At 42.8% G+C, this 22,335-nt stretch overlaps 1 protein-coding gene across 1 annotated transcript; it reads left to right on the top strand.

Annotated features, from left to right (window-relative positions):
- Positions 1-603: 603 nt before the first annotated feature.
- Positions 604-22,085, top strand: Sohlh2 (spermatogenesis and oogenesis specific basic helix-loop-helix 2). The gene is made up of 11 exons (XM_027394920.2): positions 604-651; positions 7,525-7,739; positions 9,283-9,344; positions 9,427-9,531; positions 11,364-11,460; positions 14,289-14,399; positions 15,080-15,227; positions 15,377-15,465; positions 16,382-16,503; positions 20,246-20,502; positions 21,930-22,085. The coding sequence occupies exons 1-11, from the start codon at positions 604-606 to the stop codon at positions 22,083-22,085; spliced, it is 1,410 nt and encodes a 469-aa protein (XP_027250721.1).
- Positions 22,086-22,335: the final 250 nt, after the last annotated feature.

Here is a 22,335-nt window from a genome sequence, read left to right as displayed (position 1 = left end):
GTAGCGCAGGACAGCCTGAGGGTTTGCAGGGAGACAGATCACCTGCCGTGGTGGGTCTCACAAAGCTCTTTCATGTTGTGTTCAAATGAGATGTGTCACCACAAAACAGGTTTAGAAAAACCTAGACACAGTAACAAGACAAGGATCTTGTCGCAATAGACTTCAAGAAAATACTGAGCTAAGGCTGATTAATGGATTTGGTTCTCATGTCAGCAGCCACCAGAAACTTATTCATTGCCTCAGTTTCTCGGCCGAGAAAATGGGGCCGGCGTGTTAAATCGCAGTACAAAACAGAGCAATTCCAAAATCCTGTCTTAAAGAAATTGCCATCAGAGCGCTGTTCATATGCACAGGCATCAGGCAAACATATTTTATGGGATAAGCGCACGCATCTGTAGGGCACAAAGCCGCTGGCCCAACCCAGGCATGGCAGCACACCCTCTGCCCATGCGTAGTAGAGCAAGCCTGCCTGAGGCGTGAGTGGCGGGCCTGGGGTGTCCACGTCACTCTGCCCAGCGCTCCCACAGCCCCTGGGCGCTCTCTGCGCCTCGCTCCGCCCCTCGCTGCGCGGGCCCGCCAAGAAGCAGCAGAGCACCAGGCGCCATGGCCGACCTGATCAGCAGTGAGAAGCTAGGCCGGAGGCCAGGGCAGGTAGGAGCTGTCTGTCGGGAGAGGGCTGTGAGCATCACCCCAGCCTGGCCCCTCAGGCCCAGCCCCACCGGAGCACACTCAGGAGGCTCCATCAAGGGTCTGGAGCCGTGCTCGGTGTGGGGCTGATAATTCAGGCAAGAAAGCCACTGGGCCAAACTTCGAACCCCTGACCCCAAAGCCCCGAGTGGAACCTGGGGCCAGTCTTGGAATTGGGAGACCCTGCTTGTCCTTTCCTACAGGAAAGGTTTGGGCTGTAGGAGTGCGCATTTATCTGCATTTATTTCCGGAGTCCCTGTCCTTGCATTGTTCGCCTTTCGAAGATGGCGACCCAAGGTGGCCTCGATCAAACAAAGCCTGCTTGCCAGTTGTTCGCAAGCATCCAGATTCTGCAGATGGAGGCTCTAGAAACTCGCTTTGACCAGATCCTTGGTGACCCGCAGGGTAACTGTTTTAGATTAAAAAAAAAAATAGGAAGAAAAAAGAAAAAACGGAAAGTGAAACCCAGGTCTGGTGACTTACGCCCACGATACCTGCACTTGCTAGCCGAGGCTGGAGGACTGCTATGAATTCAAAGCCTGTCCTGGGCTATAGTGTGAGACCTTGTCTACAAGACGAAACAAAACAAAGGCAGGGAAGCTGATGGCCTAGCTAGGAAGCGCAGAGGAGCGTTACTCACCCCAGAAAGCGAAGCCAGCGTTATCTGTTGTTCAGAATTTTCTGGATAAATACGAGGGTTAACTTATACCTAGATGAGTTTTCTTAAAGCCCTTAGAAGGCTTTGACTACTTAATCTTTTGACCCCTTAGGAACAAGCTTCTGGAAACGGAGTTATTTCCGTAAATTGTTTAACGGGGTTTTGGTAATTCTGGGCGGTGTTTGTGCGCGCACGAAAGCTCTAAGAAAAAGTACTTGAGCGGCTCAGGATTAAGCAAAGCTGCACAAAAATGAAATTCCGAATAAAATGCCTGCTTATCTAGAACACAGATAATTGTAGATTCTGACCCAGGAGAGTGTGGAGCCCCCTATGTGAGCACCACAACTTGTTCAGTTTCCAGATACAGCTAAATCACTTGGTGTCTGGGAAACCAGAGGCCAGTGATCACCCTCTGAGAGTTCAGGCCCAGGCAGCCTTGGCTGGTTGTCATTGCTGCTCCCTGTGATAAGAGTGACATAAATAACGACTCACTAAAATGGAGTGATTTGTGCTAAGCACTTCAGCACCTGCTGTTACTAATTAAGGGTTTAGACTGCCACTGACTGCAGATGGAAACCTAGTGCTTTTAAATTGTAGGACTGGAGTGCCCTGAATGCTGCGACCAGAAATGAGACAGTAGATAAGGGCATTAGTGATGATGCCAGTTATGAAACTGCCCATAATTAAAGGACAAGGGACAGGGTGTTAATGTTAATAGGGCATACCCCAAGAGAGCAAGGGATTTCATTTTCACCTCATTTAAAAAACAATTTCCCAATGAATATGTATTGGTTAAAAAAATGCACTAAGCAATTCATACAGAAAAAAAAAATACTGTCAAATGAAATCTAGCCAATTGTGTTCTTAGGTGGAAATTATAGACGTGTGTTCAAAGGCAATTTTGCAAAGGAGAATATGCTAGAACTTTCCATTTCTTTCATTGTTGGCAAACCTTTCTATAGCCTGTGTTCAGATGTTACACCATCAACAATTTATGCTAATTATACTTTATCTGCTAAATTTACATTGCTGGATAGTGGTCTTGAGTGGCATCCTAACTGTTCTAATCTGTGTGACTGCTAACACCCTGAGTATGTTGTGGTTCTGATTTTGTAGGTCAGGAAAAGGAGCAAGAGCACCAATCACATCTTTCTGGAACAGCTTTGTTTTGTACTGTGTGCCTCAGCACATAGCATTTACAAACCCTGGGCTCCTGCACAGAACATGGCTTCCCATGCTGCTGCTTCCCCACTCCGCCTTAACTACCCCCTCAGACTCCTCCCCATGTGTTTGTCTCTTACAGCTCTTGGATAGATTCTGGGGACTCTGGGAGGGGAGCCTGGGAGGAGATTTGTGCAGTTAGAACATCAGGTGCCACCTAGAACAAGGCTCAAATAGATAGCTGCTTTTGTTCTCAGAGTCTGTGACTCACACAGTGGGGAGAACAGTTTCTACTGCCCAGCCTGAATGCACATCCCTGTAATTCTTTCCCATTCTTTCAGCTTGAAATAACATTGTATGTGTGTGCTGTGCTCAGGTATGGTGTGTAAGAAAATATAGAGGTGTCTACCATGCAAAGGGCCCTTGCACTGTGAGCTTCCCCTTCGAATGTAGGTTGGGTTGTGTCTCTTACTTTAGAGCCAGTGATGGTGCCTGGAACCAGAGGGCAGATAATGGTTCCTGCCCTGAAGCCTTTGCTCCCTTGGTCCCACATCAGATGTTGGGAATGGGCTGGTAACCAAGGCTTACACACTGTTCTGCTGTTTGCACCAGAGGGAAGGCATAGAAGGCCTGTGTGGGGTGCTTGGCTGCCCCTTCACCTGTATTGCCAGCACTGTCTCTGCCTAGTAGGAGGGCTCAATAAATACCTGTGGGAGAGTAATTATCAAACATGAGCAGGAGCACAAAGTGGCAAGGTGTTTGAGAAGACTAAGAGAACAGAACTTCCTAATAGAAAATTTTACAAATTATCCCCAGTCCCAGCCCCCTGGCTTATAAACTATTCATGCCACATTGTTTTATTCTCAAGTGACTCAGTGAGAGAAAAATTACTATATAAAGATAAAAGAAAAATTAGGGGACTGGAGAGGTAAGTTGCTTAGTTGGGAAAGGGCTTACAGCTGAAGCATGATAATTCAAGTTTGGCACCCAGTACCCATATAAAAGCCAGATGCAGCAGCAACGGCAGCATGCATTTGTAACCCAGTGCTTGGGAGAGGGGGCTGAGACAGTGAGATGGCTGCAGCTTGTTGGACAGCCAGTCTAGCCCAATGCCTGAACCTAAGTTCAGTGAGAAACTTTGTCTCAAAACATAAGGTGGAAAGTAACTGAGTAAGACACTTGACAGCCACCCATCCACCACATGCCCACATACATACCACACACATATACACCTTATACACACACACATACCACATACACCCAACACATATACATTCATACACATACCACACCACATAAGCACATACCACATATACACATTGTATACACACACTGCAAACATACCACATAAACAGATATCACATACATAACACACATTACACACATTACACACACACACACACACACACACACACACACGACAGAAACATTTATATCATCATTTTATGGTTACCCTATCTGTACCATGTAGATTATATTAGCATATTGGCAGTTGCTTCTACTAAACACATAATTAAACAAACAAAACTGTAACCCTCTTAGAGTAAGTTCTCATAAGCACATATCACAGATACAACAGCACTCATCTTTGGGGAGGGTCTCACAGGAAGATGCTGGGATAGAATCTATCATGTGGTAGAGTGTGATTGGACAACAAACACTAATGAATTGCATCTGAAATTCTGCTGACCTGTGGTTTGGTTTTCAAATGAAGTGAAAGATCACAAGGGCCTCCAGATTCCGGGTCATAGTTTTCAGGAGCTGAGGCAGGAGGATTGAGTGCTTGAAGCCAGCCTAGGGAACATACCAAGGTCCTGTGTCAATTAATTAACGAAATAATTCTTCTTAAAGGAAAAGGTTGTGCTATGTTTTGAAAATATTAGGGTTTTCGAAGAAAATAGAAGTTTGGTGAAGTAGGCTGATGTCAGTTTGCAAACAAAACAAAACAAAACAAAAACAACACATTGATGAGTGGACACTTTTATCCGTTCTGATGTTGGTGGGGCAGATAAGTGAGACTGGCTCCTGCTGGTGGGTTGAACATAACTGCTTCCGCCTCTTCCTCTGTTCTGAACTCCACAGCAGCAGGCACTTTTGAAGTAATGCAGCCTCTGAAAGGGGAGGGGCAGTTCTACATTAAAACCCAGGGAGACCCAACCATTGGATACAATGCGTGGGTTTAGATGGACTATTGGTCCCAACACAGTAGTTTCTCTGAGATACTGAAATCCACAGTCAGATTTGAAATCTAGAAAGTGCCAGGAGCTGAGAGTTCTCTGTTCACTACAGAGAAAAGTGTTGTAGACAGGGAGAGGAGAGTTGCTGAGGTGAGGCCGATGGATAAGAACAAAGACCCACACGTGTGCAGAGGGTGAGCACCTGGTGTGGAAGCAGCTGTGTGCAGAGTGCCTGTGCTTAGCTTATTCATCTATCTGACCAGTGGAAGGATGCTTTTGCCTCCAGTATATGCCTGTGAACTGCTGTCTCTAGAGAATGAGCTGCACGTGGGACAGAGCGTCCCAGTGTGGGTAACTCCAGTCCCCTGTGTAGCCAGGAACAGGCACAGCCCAGCCTCTCTGCTGTTCAGTCTGTTGTTCAGTTTCCTGCTCCCTAACACTGACCCAAATCAGTTTCCATTAAAGGTAGCCAACACTGGGGACATTTACAGCCCCTTAGCCCTTGATTCACAAGTTTCTCTAGGGAAAGATTACTGGATGTAGGTGTGCAGCTCTTCCAGGCACACGTTGTGAATCTGCTTTATTATGAGTGTTAGTGTCCTCTCCAAAGTCACTTCCTGATGTCCTCACTACAAGGTGTTGACATTAGGAGGTGGAGCTGTTCCAAGTGATTAGGGTCACTAGGATACTTCTGCCATCAAGAATAAGATTAGTGTTCCCATAAAAGAGGCCCTAGGTGGGCCCATCAGCCCTTGCACCACATAAAAGCACACTGAGACATTGCCTTCTCTGAATCAGAAATCATGCCTTCACTCAACACTGGATCTGTCAACACATTGATCTCGAAATTTCCAATCTCCAGAGCAACAAAGAAATTTGTTTTGTTCATAATTAACCTTGTTTGGGTCCTTGGAAAAGAAAACTGAAGGTGTTTGGAAAAAGAGAATAGAAACAATTGTTTGAATTCTAATTTACGAGGCTGGGGTTGGTAAAGTACTTATGTGCAAGTATTAGGAACTGAGTACCTGTGTAAAGACCAGGCACAGTATCTCAAGCTTGCAACCCCCCCCCCCCACACACACACACTTCTGGGAAGACACAGGGGGAGCCCCTGGAACTCATTGGTCAGCCAGTTTAGGCAAATCTTTGAGCTACAGGTTCAGTGAGAGAGACTGGCTCAAAAAATAAGATGGGGATAAACAGATGAAGAAATCTCATGCAGACTTCTACCCACCATCTACAGGCGTACACATGTGCGATCACAATTGAACACACACCAGGCATAACTGCACATTCATGTAATTCTGGCTAGCCATACTGTCATATGTGGGAAATCCAAGCCCAAACTCAAGAGACACTCAACAAACAAGGTGGACACTGCTGGAAAAATGACACTCAAGGTTGTCCTGGGACCTTCACACACACATGCACACACATAGACCCAAGTAAAATTCTAATGTATATCTTCAGAGAAGTCACATTCTAAAAAAAGCCAGGTTATAAAAACACCAAAAAATATAAAACCTTAAAAATCCACAATTCACATTAAATTCAGTACTTTTTAGAAGACTGAAGGCTGCACAAGCAATCTAATCTACTACAGAGAAGTGGAGACAAAGAATCTTCCTGGGCTTTCTAACTTTTCCCAGAAGATTCCCATGAAGAGAAAGAAAACAGCGAGGAAAAAGTGGTCCACGATGGAAGAAATACCATCAGTTTCCAGAGCCAATAATAAGTGCTCATACTCAGACACTATCAGGACACTAAGATAAAAAAGGACATAAGATCACCCAAAGAAAGCAAAGATGATTGGTACTTTCAGCAGTCATTCTGAAGATCACAAGGTAATGGACCATCATCCTCCAAATTTAGAGACACCGTGATTTTGACCTAGACCAGCTAGCACTGACTTGTGAGACCTGGGTGAGTAGAAGAATCTCCTGAGCCTGTACTGGAATTCAATAAAGTGGATCCCAGGAAAAAGCAAGTAGGAGCTACAAGGAACAGTATGGATCAAAGAAACAACAACAAAAATCGTTGTATGTAAATATTAATTGTAAATACAAGAGATAGAATCAAGTCTTTAATTCCAGGCATTCCCAGCAGAAGTGCATGGAGGATAGGAGAGAGGGAGATAGTTATGTGAAGGATGCTGCCTTGTGTGGAGAGAGGCAAGGGTCCAACTGTCAACCCATGGTTTGCATTTGACCAAGGATTGCTGTGAATGAGGCACAAAACCCAAACATAAACTCACTTAAAACATTATGAGATGTTTTTGTATATTTTGCTTGCATGTATATATGTGCATCATGTGTATGGCTGGTGCCTGCGATGGCCAGAAGAGGGCACCAGGTCCTCTGGAACTGTCGTTAGCAATAGCTGTAAGTCACCACATGGGTGCAGGAAACAAATCTGGGTCTGCTGCAAGAGTAGCCAGGGTTCTTAAAACTCCTGAGCCATCCATCACTCTAGCACCAAATTTAGATTTTTAAAAATTTGTTCTCCCAAAAGTGGTTTTAGCAAAATAAATAATGTGGGACTCACAAATTTGTCTTTCTCACAAAATACATTTTCCAGCAGAAAAGTCCAATTAAGAAACTGGATCATAACCTTACCTGTTAATGGAGCAAGAGAGAAGTTTACAGGGAAACCACACTCCAAAGGCCTTAGTGGGCAAGATCTTTACAAAGTAGCAAGATGCTCAGACCCCAGCATAGTCCTGGGCATAAGGCAATGACAAGCTTCCTGGCCTGGAGTACTGCCAGCTCCTTGAGTTATTTCTCATTCCTGTTTGTTTGGTAGTAATTACATGTGTCCTCTGATTCCTTTCTTCTCTTTCAGAGAAAACTAGATCTTTTGCTAGTTGGAGATGCCACAAGATACTTCCTGACTGTCTCTGTACAGAGATTCTTTTCCAGCCTGGCACATGCCACCCTGACCATTTGCAATGTGAAGAAGGCAGCTATGCTTTTGGTTACAAAGTCATTCGACATAATTTTCTTGAAGGTGGCTTCCACCTTAACTGCAGAGGAACTGGAGATTGTCAAGTCAGTTAGGTAAAACTGCTCAAATCTTGACTCTGCATCTTTAAAATCGCCTTTAAAACCCATTTCTTAAATCCATAAGATACAGTATTATTGATATACTTGACATAAAATTTGTCCACCTTAAGTTTTTTAAAAAATAACTGCCATTAATATGGCACATCTTTTCAGAGTTTATTAAGAGTTATGGTGGATATGAAAGCAAGCACCCTGAGTTCTGTGTGGAGCTGGCAATGGCCTGAATTTATTTCTGGGGTGTGATAGGCTCTTGGGATCTGATGTTGAGTCCAGACCCTACCATCTCAGATAGCCCCTTAGCCATGGAGGACTGCTGCTTACTGGCTTGCTCCCAATGGCTTGTTCAGCTGCTTTTTTGTTCTACCCAGGACCACCTGCCCAGGGGTGGCACCAACCACAGTGGGCTGGGCCCTCCCACATGAGTCACTAATCAAGAAAACGCCCTACGTACTTGCCCTCAGACCAGCCTGATGGAGGCGTTTTCTCAGTTGAGGTCTCCTCTTCTGGGATGACCCAGGCTTGTGAGCTGAAGAACCAGCTGTGGCTTAGCTGGCATACTAGTCTGGTTAACTATTTCAAAGTACATTTTAGTTTGAAAAATTTCAAGCATATGAAAGTAGAAAGAACAGACAGGTGAATTCCCAAGTCCCCAGTGCAGCTTTGATTGTTCTTAGTGTGACATCTTCCCTCTTCCAAAAAATCTCTGCTGCAGGTGGATTTTACAGCAAATCTGACATTGCTTAGTTCATCTGTCCATGTTTTAGTAAATACTTGGCTAAGATTGGACTCAACAAAAGCCACACCAATGACACATCTATAGATTAATAATTCTGTAATATTGAAATATCTAATCAGTGTTCAGTGTTTCCTGCTTATGAATCTAAAAACACATGTTGATAAAAATTCAAATTTCAACTTTATCTTCCTTGTTTTTTTGTCTTAAATTATACATATGTATCTTTTGTTCAAACGCACACATATGTATGTGTTTAAAAGAGTTTTTAATTTTATATAACTTTATCCAATCTGGATTTTGCTGATTTAATTCTATTTTTACATTTATTTATTTTTATTTTATGTGCATTAGTATTTTGCCATGTGTGTCAGATCCCCTGGAACTGGAGTTACAGTTGTGAGCTGCTATGTGGGTGCTGGGAGTTGAACCCCTGGTCCTCTGGAAGAACAATCAGTGCTCTTAACCACTGAGCCATCTTTCCAGCCCCTGATTTTATTTTGATCGTGGTCTTGAAATGTCCTTTTTTTCTTCAACCTTTTTTAAACTAATAAGAAATTTGAAAATATGGATAAGGTTCAGGTTATTTTCTTTAGTTAAGAAAGAGCAGTCAGTCATATCATTCCTCATTGATTTGAGATGCTGAGTTTAAAACGTTTTCCCATTAGTTTAAATTCTCCAAGTTAAAGGCATCTATAGTTTAGTTTCTAGTAAGTTAAACCCTTGAGTCTGATTTTTTCTGAATGATGATTTTGTTTCTTTGTAACACTTTCCCCTTTCCTCCCCCCCCCCGTCCCCCCCAAGATCTCGAAAGAAGAAAAACACACGTTTGCTGTTTGTTTTTGTAATACCTGAAAAATTTAAAGGTATGTATGTGACTTCCTCATGTAGCATGTGTTTCATTTTCAATTGGGAATTACAAGGTTAGTGTTAACATGATTTCTTTAGACTGTATTTCAGAATATGGAGTGGATATAAGTTTCACTGAGCCACTGACCTTGGAAAAAATGAACACAGTTGTAAACTACTGGAGAGCATTTTTCACAGATACAGGTGAGTTAAAAATATATTTGCAAAGGTTTAAGAAATTCTCATTAAACTCTACAAAAAGCCATGTTTGCACATCTTTAAATTAGTTTCCCATTTAAGCCTTTTATTTGTGGATTAACAATTTGCTATGTATTTTATGAGTGTGTTTTTAATCGTGATCAGGAAATAAGTGTAAATAAGGAGAAAAGAATTTTTCCTTTTTCTGTAAGAGAAGCTAAAATGTTCAGAAATTTCAAATGAGGTGCATGATAGCTGTGTGATGATGGGTTCTGTTTGTTTTTATTTGAGATTGTTACTAAGTTTCTTTTCATTTGGTACCCTGGCTGCCATCATAGCTTGGTTATTAAAATATAATTGATTAGGTTACTTCATTACAGGGATGTTCAAAAAACAGGAGCATTAACCTGGAATTGCACAGTAACTCTTTCCTTAGAAAACACTTGTGTAATTATTTATCTCTTGAAATGAATAGAGGGTCATTCTTTCTCTTGCATAGGTTTAGATACAAAACATTAATGTCAATGCCTCAATTAGACCTCTCCTTCGTAATCCCTTACCTATTGTATTGTGTATATTGCAACACTTGAGCACTAATTAAATTAGCTTATCCTAAACATCCAAGTCCTGGAATTAATGTGGCTCAATAACTATTTTTGCTTGTTGTAGGCTGGGCTACTAGCTGAGAAATTGCTCAGAATTAAGTGATATTAGATGGAGAGCATTGGTCAAGGGGTGCTGCACCCTATGAGTAAACTCTGAAGACCTAAGATACAGTTTGATGGCTGTGTTAAAAACACTGTGTGGAATGCTTGAAACTTGCTGAGAGTATCCATTTTAAACGTTTGCAACACATGCACAAGAAAATAACTATGTAAGGTGACATGTGATGTATACATTAACTTGATTGTGCTATGTTTACAATGTATATGTTTATCAACTCTACATAACACACACACACACACACACACACACACACACACACACACACACACACACGGTTATATCTCTGTAAAGCTGGAAACTTTTTAATCTTAAAATTAATACTTTCTTGCCGGGCATTGGTGGCGCACGCCTTTAATCCCAGCACTCGGGAGGCAGAGGCAGGCGGATCTCTGTGAGTTCGAGTGCCAGGATAGGCTCCAAAGCTACACAGAGAAACCCTGTCTCGAAAAACCAAAAAAAAAAAAAAAAAAAGATAATACTTTCTTGAAACATACCATGGGTCGTTATATATAAGTTCACATTCTGGAGTCAGTATGCCTGCCCCTTTATAGTGCTACTTTTCAATGGTCAGTGTAGTGAGTTCAATTTGTAGCAGATCCTCACCCCCACCCCCAATCTCAGCCCCTCTGGCTTCAGAGAAGTCTTCCTGGGTATGACTAAGCATGAGGTCATGGTCCTTTTGCAGGCTGTTCTCTGGTCCTCAGTGCAAACAGCAGCTGGTCACCACTCACCCTACACCTTTGATGGGTCACAGTCATTCTCTAGATGTTTTATCATTGCTCCAAGGACCAACAGCTGCAGATTCTTTTTCCCTTGAGGCAATATCTTGACAGTGCAGTTGCTTGACATTTACTTAGAAATAGGAAGGTGAGGCATAAGCCCTGTTGGAGGTGCTTTATAAGAGAAGTCACTGAGTTACCAGGTACTCACTGAAAAGAGGGTGTCCTGGGCTTCAGCGTATGGGGCCGTTCAGTGGTACTTTCTAATCCGAGTGGTTTTATGCCTCCTGGACTGAAATCTATCATTTGCTTTCTATTTATAAACCCTGCTTTGTAAAAGTCATTGGTAGTGATTCTAATACTAAAATGAGCCTCTTTCCAAACTCCCGGCAGATGAGGAAAGCGTCGAGAGCCTTCCGGGATGTAAACTGCACATCCAGACTGCCTGTGCTGAACTCGGGGGACACTTTTCTCCTGATCTGTTTCTTTGGTTAGTTTTATTTTTCCCTACTTTTCCATGTTACATATGCCCTGTGTGTGCATTTCATTAAAGATACTGCAGCGAACTTCATGATAGGACACTAGCCCTGGTGCTGAGAGTGATGAAGAGGGAAGGGCTCTTGCCTGGAAGACAGGAAGCATTCTTCGGTTTCAGATTCTAGAGTTGAGATCAGGGTACGCCTCACAAGAGGACTCAACCAAGCAGAAGAAAGCACATTGATTCTCAAATAAAATAACAGCAGACCCCTTTTTTTGTCAAACACAAATCTGAAATTCTGATATCTGGACAGACAAACACAACCTTACCTAGTTTGTCTACAGGACTTTCTCCGTGTTGTCTGTTTTGAACTCACAAACTCAACACTTCAATTGTTGGATGCCTGTGTTTAGGAGAGTTTGTTATACATCCTGTGAAGGAAGTTCTCAGTTTTTGTTTTTTGGTTTTTTTTTTTGTTTTAAGGGGCAGTTTGGGTAGGCTGTCTCAGTGTCTGTACCTCTCTCAGTGTCTTCATGTCTGGGTGATAGAGCTGGCATTCAAACCCACATCCCACAGGCAGTTGAACTTGGGGTCAGACTCTTTTAACTTTGCATGTTGGGTAAAACCCAACTTTTTTGTGAATGTTGCTTCCCAGAATGGTCACATACTGTGGTCCATGGATGCTGATGCTGGGGAAATTCTGAGTCAGGTACTTCCAGAATGTGTAGAATGCCCTCCACTTTAGGAACAAGGAGGGGACTTGGCAGCCAGTTCAGTGCAGCCAACCAAAGGTGATCTCACTTAAGTGGTGCATGAAGAGCGACAGCTTTTAGAATCGTATTTAGCAGCTGAGCCTCAAAGAGTGTTATGGAAAGATGCCCCCCTGTCTGGTGTGAGGTGGGGAAGGGAGTGGTGAGGTTCCAATATCGTGTGAAAGCATGTTTCAATGTCTGCCAATTCTGAATTTTTCTTTATCCTCCCTCCTAATCTTACCACTGTAAATAAAAGTAAAATTTCCTATCAAGTTCCACCCTTTTGGATAAAGGAAATAGTATTATAGGACTAGGGAGATAACTCGGCAATAAAGTAGCTGTTCAAAAGCACGAGAACTTGAGCTGAAAGCCAGAATTCAAACATAAAAGTTTTGAGGCATGGGTGTTCAGAACCCCAGCACTGGGGAAGTAGAAACAGGAGAAGGATCCTTGGGGCACCCTGCCTAGCCAGCCTAGCCCACTGGGTGACAGTGTCAGACTATCTCAAAAACTGTGGTGAGCAGCACCTGAGGAAAGAAACCAAGGGGATCTCTGGCCTCTACATGCTCACTTTCTCTCTTCTCTCTCTCTCTCTCTCTCTCTCTCTCTCTCTCTCTCTCTCTCCTTCCCTCCCTCCCTCCCTCCCTCCCTCCCTTTCTCGCTCTCTCTTTCCTTCCCTCCCTCTCTACGTTTTTCTCTCTCTTCCTCCCTTTCTCTCTCCATTTTTCTCTCTCTCCATCTCTCTCTCTCTCTTTCTCTCTCTCTCTCTCTTTCACACACACACACACACACACACACACAGTGGGACTGGTTTTAAATTTTTTAAAAAACAATGCAAAGGGGGCCTATAGACATGACTCAGCCATTAATAGCATTGGCCACTCTTCCAGAGGAGCCAGGTTCAATTCCCTGCACCCATGCGGTAGCTCACAACTGTCTATGACTCCAGTTCCAGCAGTCCTGTTCCCTCTTCTGGCATCTGTGGGCTCCAGACACATGTGTTGCATATCATACACATAAAATGAAAATTAATAAAATTGTGCAAAACATAGTCCTGTTCCCTCTTCTGGCATCTGTGGGCTCCAGACACATGTGTTGCATATCATACACATAAAATGAAAATTAATAAAATTGTGCAAAACATGAATTTTCAGAATCTAGACAGTAGTCAGAACAACGTCCCATAAATGAGAAAATTTAAAAGGGAGAGAAACTAACTTTGCTGATAAAGCTGGAGTAGGGTGTGTAAAGTTGCTCTGTTCTTTTCTCTATAATGGACCTTAACTTTTACGTTTTTGTTTCATGTATATGGGTTTTGCTATACTTATGTCTGTGTACCACAGGCTTGTAGTATGTATCCTCAGAGGCCAGAAGTGGGCATCAGATATCTTGGAACTGGAGTTACAGATGGTTATGAACCTTCATGTGGGTGCTGGAAATGGAAACTATGTCCTTTGTTATTAATCCCCGAACTTTCTCTCCGGCCCCATGTGCCTTAACCTCTTAAGGGTAGATACAGTCATGCTGTTTAATTTACAGAGGGACTCTAAGACCCAGTAAAAAATATTGTAGGCAAAAACTGCATCTCATCTGTCTGACATCATATAGCCTGTCATTTAACATTTTCAGAACATTTAATGTTAGCTTACAGGTGGGCAGGAGCCATCTAACTCAGTCTTCTTTATAGCAGGTTGTCCAAACATCAACTGTTGTATGTAATTTATCAAATACAGAGAAATAGACTGATGTTGCAATGTTTTTACAGTACCATGAAGTGTTAGAAAAAAAGCATTGTGTGTGGGTGACTGCTTGTAATTTGGAATAGCCATAATTGATAAAATTAGAATGTCTTAGTCCTGATTATGTTATATTTTAGAATTTTGATCATTGGATTTATGATATTTTGAAATCTGAAAGAAAAGATTAAGCACCAAATATGTCAGGTCCAGTGATTTAATGAATGTATTTTCCCCTTCGTATGAAGCAGAAGACTTAGTCTCCATCTGGTTAGTGAATTGGTGTTTATTGTTGACAGTTGCCTGGCAATTTTCCTCTTTAATATGTGGCATGATTTTCACTTGCTTCTAGCTCTGAGCAGCTGAAAAATGACACAGAACTTGGAGTGAAGGCCCCATTGCCAGGTCCTGAGAAAACCAGAAAGACTTCTGCTCTTCACTCAAGCAAAGAAAAGCTGAGGAGGTGAATGTCGATGTCACCTTTGGTTTCGTGGTTGTTCCTTCCACAAGTTTCATAACTTTAACATTGCTAAAATTAGTCTAAATGTATCTCTCTTTAGGATCCTAGCTTGGACACTGTCCTTTGCATTTTAGTTCATCTGCTTAGGAAAGCTATCTTCTTGTTTTCCTTCAGCTCAGGCCACAGCATGTGTAAAACACACATGTCACAAGACACCAACCTCTTGTTAAAAATATGGTCCAAACCCAGATTCTGACTCCTCTTGGCCTGCTAGGCTTCTAGTGTGACTTGAAAAAGGATGTCTGAATAGTGTGAGAGCCTTTCCCAAGGGCAGGCTTCCACAGATCTTCAGGGGCTGTGAGGGGTGTGCTTCGCACTGTCTGGGCACTCAGCATCACAGCTGTGGGCCTGGTCGAGGGAACTAGGACTGCCATGGCACTGACTCTGTATTTTGGCAGTTGTTCACCTTGTGCCACATTGCAGCGGGACCCTGGAGGTTGTGATCTCAAGAGCTGTGGGGACTACTGGCCTGTGAGGACATGGCCTGTCTCTGAAACAGGGACCAGATGAAGATGGGGACAGTCCATTTTCATAAAAAACCAGGAAGAAGAATCGTTTATCCTTATGACCAAAGAAGAAAGTGAGACTAATGCTTTCTTGTCTCCTTACAATTCTTTGAACAGAGAGCGCATCAAGTTTTGCTGCGAGCAGCTGCGTACTCTTCTGCCATACGTCAAGGGGAGGAAGAGTGATGTGGCTTCGGTTATTGAGGCAACTGTTGATTATGTGAAGTACGTCCGGGACACTATCTCTCCAGCCATCATGGCCCAGGTACTCAGTTTCTAAAGTCCTATTTGGTACTGCTTCTGTGCACCAATTTTTATTTTTGCTTTAGTTTTTGTTTGTTTTTTTTTTTTGTAACTGCAAATACATGTGTTCGTAAGTCTCTTTTTTACATATGCATATTTGTACTCCTTTAGATTACAGAAACCCTCCAGAGCAATAAAAGGTTCTCTAAGAGGCAGGTGCCTATTGAGCTGTTCCTGCCACATGCAGCCACATCACAGAGGTATGGCCAGGGCTGTGTGGATTCTCTCTCTCTCTCTCTCTCTCTCTCTCTCTCTCTCTCTCTCTCTCTCTCTCTCTCTCTCTCTCTCTCTCTGTGTGTGTGTGTGTGTGTGTGTGTTTCCTTGTTCATGCTGGATGAATGGGCAGGAACTGAAAGCATACACAGTGAGAGCCCAAGTTAAGGATCTGGGAATGTCTCCTACCGCTCATACTAATCATTTCACTACTTCTATAAACACATATAATATCCGCCGAGCTGTGGTCCTTACCTCGGAGAACCTTAAAAAAGAGCTTTGAGACTCTGCTTGTCCAGCAGGGGCAGGATGGAGTCTATAATTCTCTGGCAGAGGTTGAGAGCTGTGGAGCATGTAAAACCAGTTAGTAAGCAGTCCTTAGGCTCACTGACACAAAATGTGACATGCCAAGTGATGACTTCCTTACTCAAACTTATGAGTCTGTGCAAGCAAAGAGAAATCAAAAAAAAAAAAAAAAAAAAAAAAAAGATCTTTGAAGAATCACTGAATGTCCTGAGAACCTCTTTGTTCTATTTAAATAATCTATAGCTGAGGCTCTATCAGGGTTTTTCAGATCTTGACTAATAGAAAAGCCTTTGAAGACCTGGGGTGTTGGCTCAGTGATTGAGAACACTGGCTGCTCTTGCAGAGGATCTGGGTTCAGTTCCTAACACTCAAATGGCGACTCATAGTTGTAACCCCAGTTTCATAGGATCTGATGTCCTCTTCTGGCCTTTGCAGGAGCTGAGTATATGTGGTGCACATACATACATGCAGGAAAACATTCATACATACAAATAGATACATTTTTAAAATTGCAATTTAGAAGAGCCTTTGAACTCAGCACCATTCTTGCTGTTTTCCTGGAGAGATGCACAGAGTGAATCCTTCTTGTCTTTCCAGGGAAGATGGTTTGCTGGCGAGCACTTACTCATCTGTGCAGGAGATCCAGCTCCTGGCTGATCAGTGCTTGAATGTGTATTCCGTGCCTGCTGCAGGAGGGCCCTTGGAGGAATCTGTAAGAGGTGAGCTATGCCTAACCCTGTGTAGCTCACAGAGCATGTGGGCCTAAATGGAGGTTCTGCAGTTCCCGGGTCCCCCGAGTCCCTGTTCGCTTCCTGCCATAGCCAGGTGGTCACATGGAGCTGAGGCATTACACAGTGAGTCCTGGCTTCATCCTGAAGTGTTTAAATTGAGTTCTGTTAGTTCCTTTTGTATCACTGTGGCAGAATTCCCAACAAACAGCCCCAGGAAGGGACTATTTAGCTCCCTGCTCTAGAGGATGGAGTCTCTGATGGCAAAGGCAGGCAAGGCAGCATTCAGGTGATAGGACATCACAAAGCAGGGGTCAGGAATCAGAACAGGATGGAAGCAGGGGTAGAAGGCCCCAGTGCCACCAGCTGGGGAGCACGGCTTCAAAATGAGATTCAACCACAAGGGTTATCTCAGGGGCAGAAGCACGGGCAGCTCTTACAGAGGACCTGGGTTCAGTTCCCAGCACCCACATGGCAGCTCACAACAGTCTGTACCTCCAGTTACAGGGCATCCACTGCCCTTTCTGGGCTCTGCAGCTACTGCATGCATATGGTAAATGTGCATAAATATATTCAAACACTCATACACGTAAAAAAAAAAATATATAAACTGCCTCAAAATTGATCACAATTGACAGAATGTATATCTTGCTAGCAGATGATAAGTATATTAACAAATTTATTTCTTATAGAAATGAAATCTAAAATGAAACATAATTTTCTCTTAGTACCCACAGAGGATTGGTTTCAAGTCCCTCTGCTGACACCAGATCTTCACTCTCAACTCCCTTCTATAAAATGGAATATCATTTGCATATAACCTGGGCACAGCCTCCTGTTTACTCTAAATCTTTTGTGGGTTGGATGACACCTGATACAGTGTAAATTTACACAAATAGTTGTTATGTTATATTGTTTAAAGAACAAAGTCTGTCCATGTTTTCTATAGACATGCTGTTGCTGATTTTTTTTTTTTTTAATATTTTCAATCCATGGTTGAAATGCCAGCTCAAGGATATAGAGGACTGACTGAGCTCATATTAATTCAGTGCTGGCTTTGTGCTGAGCATTTAAGATGTTAATTTATTTACATCTTTCAGGTCTTTGTTTAAAGGTCACCTACTCTGAGTCCTCAACTGTCTAGTTAAAGCTACTATTTCCTGCCTGCTACATACACCACAGGACACCGTTAACCCACTTTCTCGGTTGGATTTGTCTGCTTAGTACTCATCACCTGCTAATATCATTTACTCCCATGCCTTGTTTATTGGCTGTCTTCTCCTATTACAATGCCAGCCCCATGAAGGTGGAGGGTTTCCCCTCCTGTTTTATTCATTGCTACATTTTTAGTATCCAGAGCAGTGGTGGTCATGAAATACATAGAACACCAATACACATTTGGACTTATGCAACCCTCCTTCCAGAGGCATTTCTGTTACATTTTGTGCAGTCCTAGGCATTCCCACATAGCTATGGAAATAAGGATGGGAAGGAGCAAAGCCAAAGAAAAAGAGGGCGAGTGTGTGGCTTTTGGTATTCCTGGAGGCTACTCTTCATGGAGATGCCTGTCCAGTCTGAGTGGCTGCTGCTGTGTGACAGGGATGCCCCTCTCCCTATCCAGTCTTTCGTGAGTCTTCTGAGTCCTTCCTCTAAGGAACTATGCTGTCATAGTATCCCTCTGTGCTGGAAATGTCCTTGACCATCACTCTCCCCACTAATGGCAAGCCTGTGTCCTGGTGCTCCAATTGGCATTCCTGCCTCAGAGATGGGAAAACACAGATAGATGAGATGTAGGAGTTGTTCACATGGGTCTAGGAACTCAATGCAGACAGGATCACAGAAGCAAACTGGTCTATCCAGTGTGTTTAAGTGCAGGATAGATGTACCACATTAATGTCTAGGGGATTGGGGGAGCTCTGGGACAAATGTGTTCCTACAGTTGTGCCTAAAGTCTTAAGAGAAGGAGGCAAAATAGAACACAGACTCCCTTAGTCCTGAAGCCAAGGAAAGAAATACAAATCACTTAATGGTCTGATTAGGCCTTTTTCTTAACCTGAAGAGAAGAGAGGAGAATAGGAAAACAAAACAAGACAAAACAATACAAAACAAGAAGTCACCCCAGGCCACAGTTCAAAGTACCTGTGACTCAGTGTAACATGGGAAGATTAAACTGATCTAAAATATGTCAGGTGAGGCCATATCCAATGCCTGTTAAGGATGTATCTTTACATACAGCAATGTTCTGTAAAAACACTGTTAATGGCACAAGTTCATGCTTTTCTGTGCTTGAATATTTTGTGAAATCACATCACTCAAAGAGACCACTCTAGGAAGACAAAGCTATACTAGTATTGTAGACTTATAGGGTATGCAAATCCAAAGGGATCTGGAAGGTCAATGAGGCAGAATCCCTAATTTAGTTACTACGTATTTGAAAAATAACTGACCATATTCATTACGTTTACCTTATATATATTTTTTTTCTCTAGATTGGTCATCCCATTTTATTTCATAATTTTAAAAGGATATTATTATTTACTTATTTTTATTATTTTATGTGCTATATATTTATTATGTGTATGAGTGTTTTCCTGCATTTGTGTATATGTACCGTGTGTGTGTGGTACCTATAGAGAGCAGAAAAGGGTGTTAGATCCCCTGAAACTGGAATTAGAGAGGGTCATGAGTGTGCTAGGAGCCTAACTCAGGTACTCTACAAGAGTGGGATATGTTCTTAACCGCTGAACCATCTCTCCAGCCCTAGAGATTATTTTTAAAGCATTATGTCTTTTGAGAATCTTTGTCTTCTAGCTATTGTGTAGAACTAAAATAAAACTGATAGTCTAGCCCACTTTAGTCAGAAGAAAAAAATCAGCCAAACTTCCTTTGTAACTGAGTGTAGTTTGGTTTTGTTTGTCCTGTTTTGTTTTCCCCACATTCTTCCTTGCTTTATATGGATGGTGTTAGGGTTTCTACTGCTGTGGTAAAACACTATACCCAAAATCAGCTTGGGGAGGAAAGGATTTATTTCATCTTACAGCCTACAGTCCATTATCTAGGGAAATCAAAGCAGAAGCTCAATGCAGGGACATTTTCAGTTCCTTTCAGACAGGAACTGAAACAGAGGCCATGGAGCAACACTACTTACTGGCTTTTCAGCCTGTTTGCTTAAAAACCCAGGACTGCCACCCCAGGGTGGCACTATCCAAGTGGGCAGAGCCCTCCCACATCAATCAAGAAAATGTACTATGGACTTGCCAGTCTTTTGGAAGAATTTTCTTTATTGTCTGTCTTCCCAAATGACTCCAGCTTGTGTCAAGTTAACGTAAAACTAACCAGGACACATGGTTCTGATGGTAGACACACACATACACACAAACATACATACATACATACATACATACATACATACATACATACACACACACACACACACACACTCACACACACACACACACACACACACACACACACACACACACACACACACAGACAGAGGTCTGCCTGTCTTCTAAACTATTTCATGATAAACCAATGTGAACATACAATGGTATGTTGAGTTTAATGTCATTACAGGAATGGCATTCAGTTTTGCCATCAGTGTTTAAGTGCAGCTGTCCATGTGTCTGACATGGGGAAATGAAATCAAGGGCTATGCAGTTCACATGCTGTAGTTCAGAGTCACAGAACTGTGCACAGTGTTCACAGACACCTGTTTTCTTTCTTGATACAGGTCAGCCAAGCTCTGCTTCAGAGAGCCCTATTGAGGATCTTTATAAAACACGAGTCCCCAGCACAGGGCTCTCTCTTAATTCCTTCCATGCTGTCAGATATTGTTCTGGGGCTGTCCCTCCCCATGATGCTGCTGCCAGAACAAATCAGAACATTTCCATCTATTTACCATCCGCTGTGTCCGGTGTCGCCAACCTTCTCCCTCAGCACTGCAATTCTGTGCTTTGCCAAACATGCCCAGCCACTCCCAATTGTCTGGTAAGTGTTCTGGGGTCTGTGAGTCAGACGGGATGCTCTCCAGCCCGTGAGCTGCACTTGGTTGTTAATGCCCTGGTCTCAAAGCTTGTAGTCTGTACCCCAGGAGCTGTGTTGGTTTCTAAGTCACTGTATCTGCTTGATGATAAATGCTACAGTTAACCCAGGCCCCTACTCTCCATGTTGCAGGCCTGGTTTCTGGATGTATCATATGAATCTGGATATGGCCTAGCTAGTCTAGCATTAGGTGACCAAGTGGAATCAGACTTTTGTGGATCTTGATGCCCCTCCTTCTCCTCTCAGCTTCCATTCAAAGTTCCTCTGTCTTCATTCTCAGCTGACCCCATAACTGCTTCTGTTGTCTCGGCTGCAGTGGTTACCCTCACTATATGAAAACCTATCCTCCATTTACTATCAGGCTGAGTCCAGACACCAGTCTTTATACAACAGTCCTTGGGTACCCTCTTGCTCTGACATGTGCTTACTGGCACCTCTGGGAAGGTAGTATCTACAGACATGAAGCTCACACTCATGAAATATCTTGGGGATAAAGCCTGAGAAGCAGGTAATTGTGATATGGGTTGGAGCATGTAGGAAGTTGAGGACATATAGTCAAGTCAATTACTGCAGGCCCCTGGAGAAGAGCTTACTGTCTAAGCCAAGATCCAGAGACAAGGAATTAGCCACATAGGGGGTCTGGAATCAGAGATGAACAAGGGAAGAATACTCCTGGTGGATTGATCAATGTAAACAGTGAAGTCTTTGGAGGCCATAACTAAGTCATATATTCTGTGTACTTGAACGCCATGGTCTAACAATACCTAATACAACCCTTCTAGAGCAGAAAGTGTTGTCATCTCTATGTGACATCTGTGAAACAGGAATAATTCTGGCTGTCTTAAGATGCACTTGTGAGAAAGACATCCCAAAGGGAATTACAGAGAAAACTTAGAATATGAGTGCCACAGATTTAATAGTTCCAGTAATGGTCAGAATAGGAAGGCCAAGACAAATGAAAGAGGATGCTGACTGACTGACTGATTGATTGATGACTGATTGATATGAGATCCTGCCTTGTTATCTGCTCTGTTCTTGAACTCTTAGCCTCAAGTGATCATTCTGCTTAAACCACCCCAAAATATTGGGAACTACTGGCTCACGCTCTAAACCTGACACACTGGGAACTATAGGCTCACACACCTGATTAGTTTTTAGTTATTGACATCTACTTACTGTGTATGTTTTTGCTGTATAATTTTTATGAGAAAAAATTTTGTTTTGGTTTTTTTAAGGTGTGTGTGTGTGTGTGTGTGTGTGTGTGTGTGTGTGTGTGTGTGTGTGTACCACAGTGTACATGTGGAAGTTAGAGGACAGCTTTTCTTGTTTCTCACTTCTTCCTTGTTGAGGCAGTGTCTCTTGTCTCTCTGCAGTGTATTTCAGGCCACGAGCTTCCAGCCAGCTCTCGAGCTACCTCATCCAGCATCTTCCGTGGGTCCCAAGATGCAGACTCAGATCATCAGACTTCTCAGCAACTGTTTGTACCCAATGAACCATCTTCCCGGCGTCAAGAAAACAATTACTTTTAAGAAAAGTAAATATTTGAAAACCTGTAGATTTAGTTGCCTGAAGACTCCAGTTGGCTTTATAAACTATTTCATGGTACAGAAATGCATTTGTGACATTGTTAAGATTGAGCCAGCCTTTGGTTAATGTGTACTTCTCCCTCCTTTGCAGCAACAGTTTGGGGCGTATTAACAATCCATGCTTGAGGCTCATATTCTAGATCACATGCTGGGCACAGTTGTTCATTTCAGGAAGAAAGGACAAAGAAAGATT

Source organism: Cricetulus griseus (assembly GCF_003668045.3).
Source record: "Cricetulus griseus strain 17A/GY chromosome 1 unlocalized genomic scaffold, alternate assembly CriGri-PICRH-1.0 chr1_0, whole genome shotgun sequence".
Classification (NCBI taxonomy): Eukaryota; Metazoa; Chordata; class Mammalia; order Rodentia; family Cricetidae; genus Cricetulus; species Cricetulus griseus.
This window is presented reverse-complemented; position numbering and strand designations above follow the sequence as displayed.

Excerpts from the sequence above, each read along its gene's own strand:
- Sohlh2 (XM_027394920.2), top strand. The coding sequence starts at position 604 with ATGGCCGACCTGATCAGCAGTGAGAAGCTAGGCCGGAGGCCAGGGCAG. Across the intron at positions 652-7,524 it reads TAGGCCGGAGGCCAGGGCAG|AGAAAACTAGATCTTTTGCT; the intron begins GTAGGAGCTGTC and ends CTTCTCTTTCAG. Across the intron at positions 20,503-21,929 it reads CAGCCACTCCCAATTGTCTG|TGTATTTCAGGCCACGAGCT; the intron begins GTAAGTGTTCTG and ends GTCTCTCTGCAG.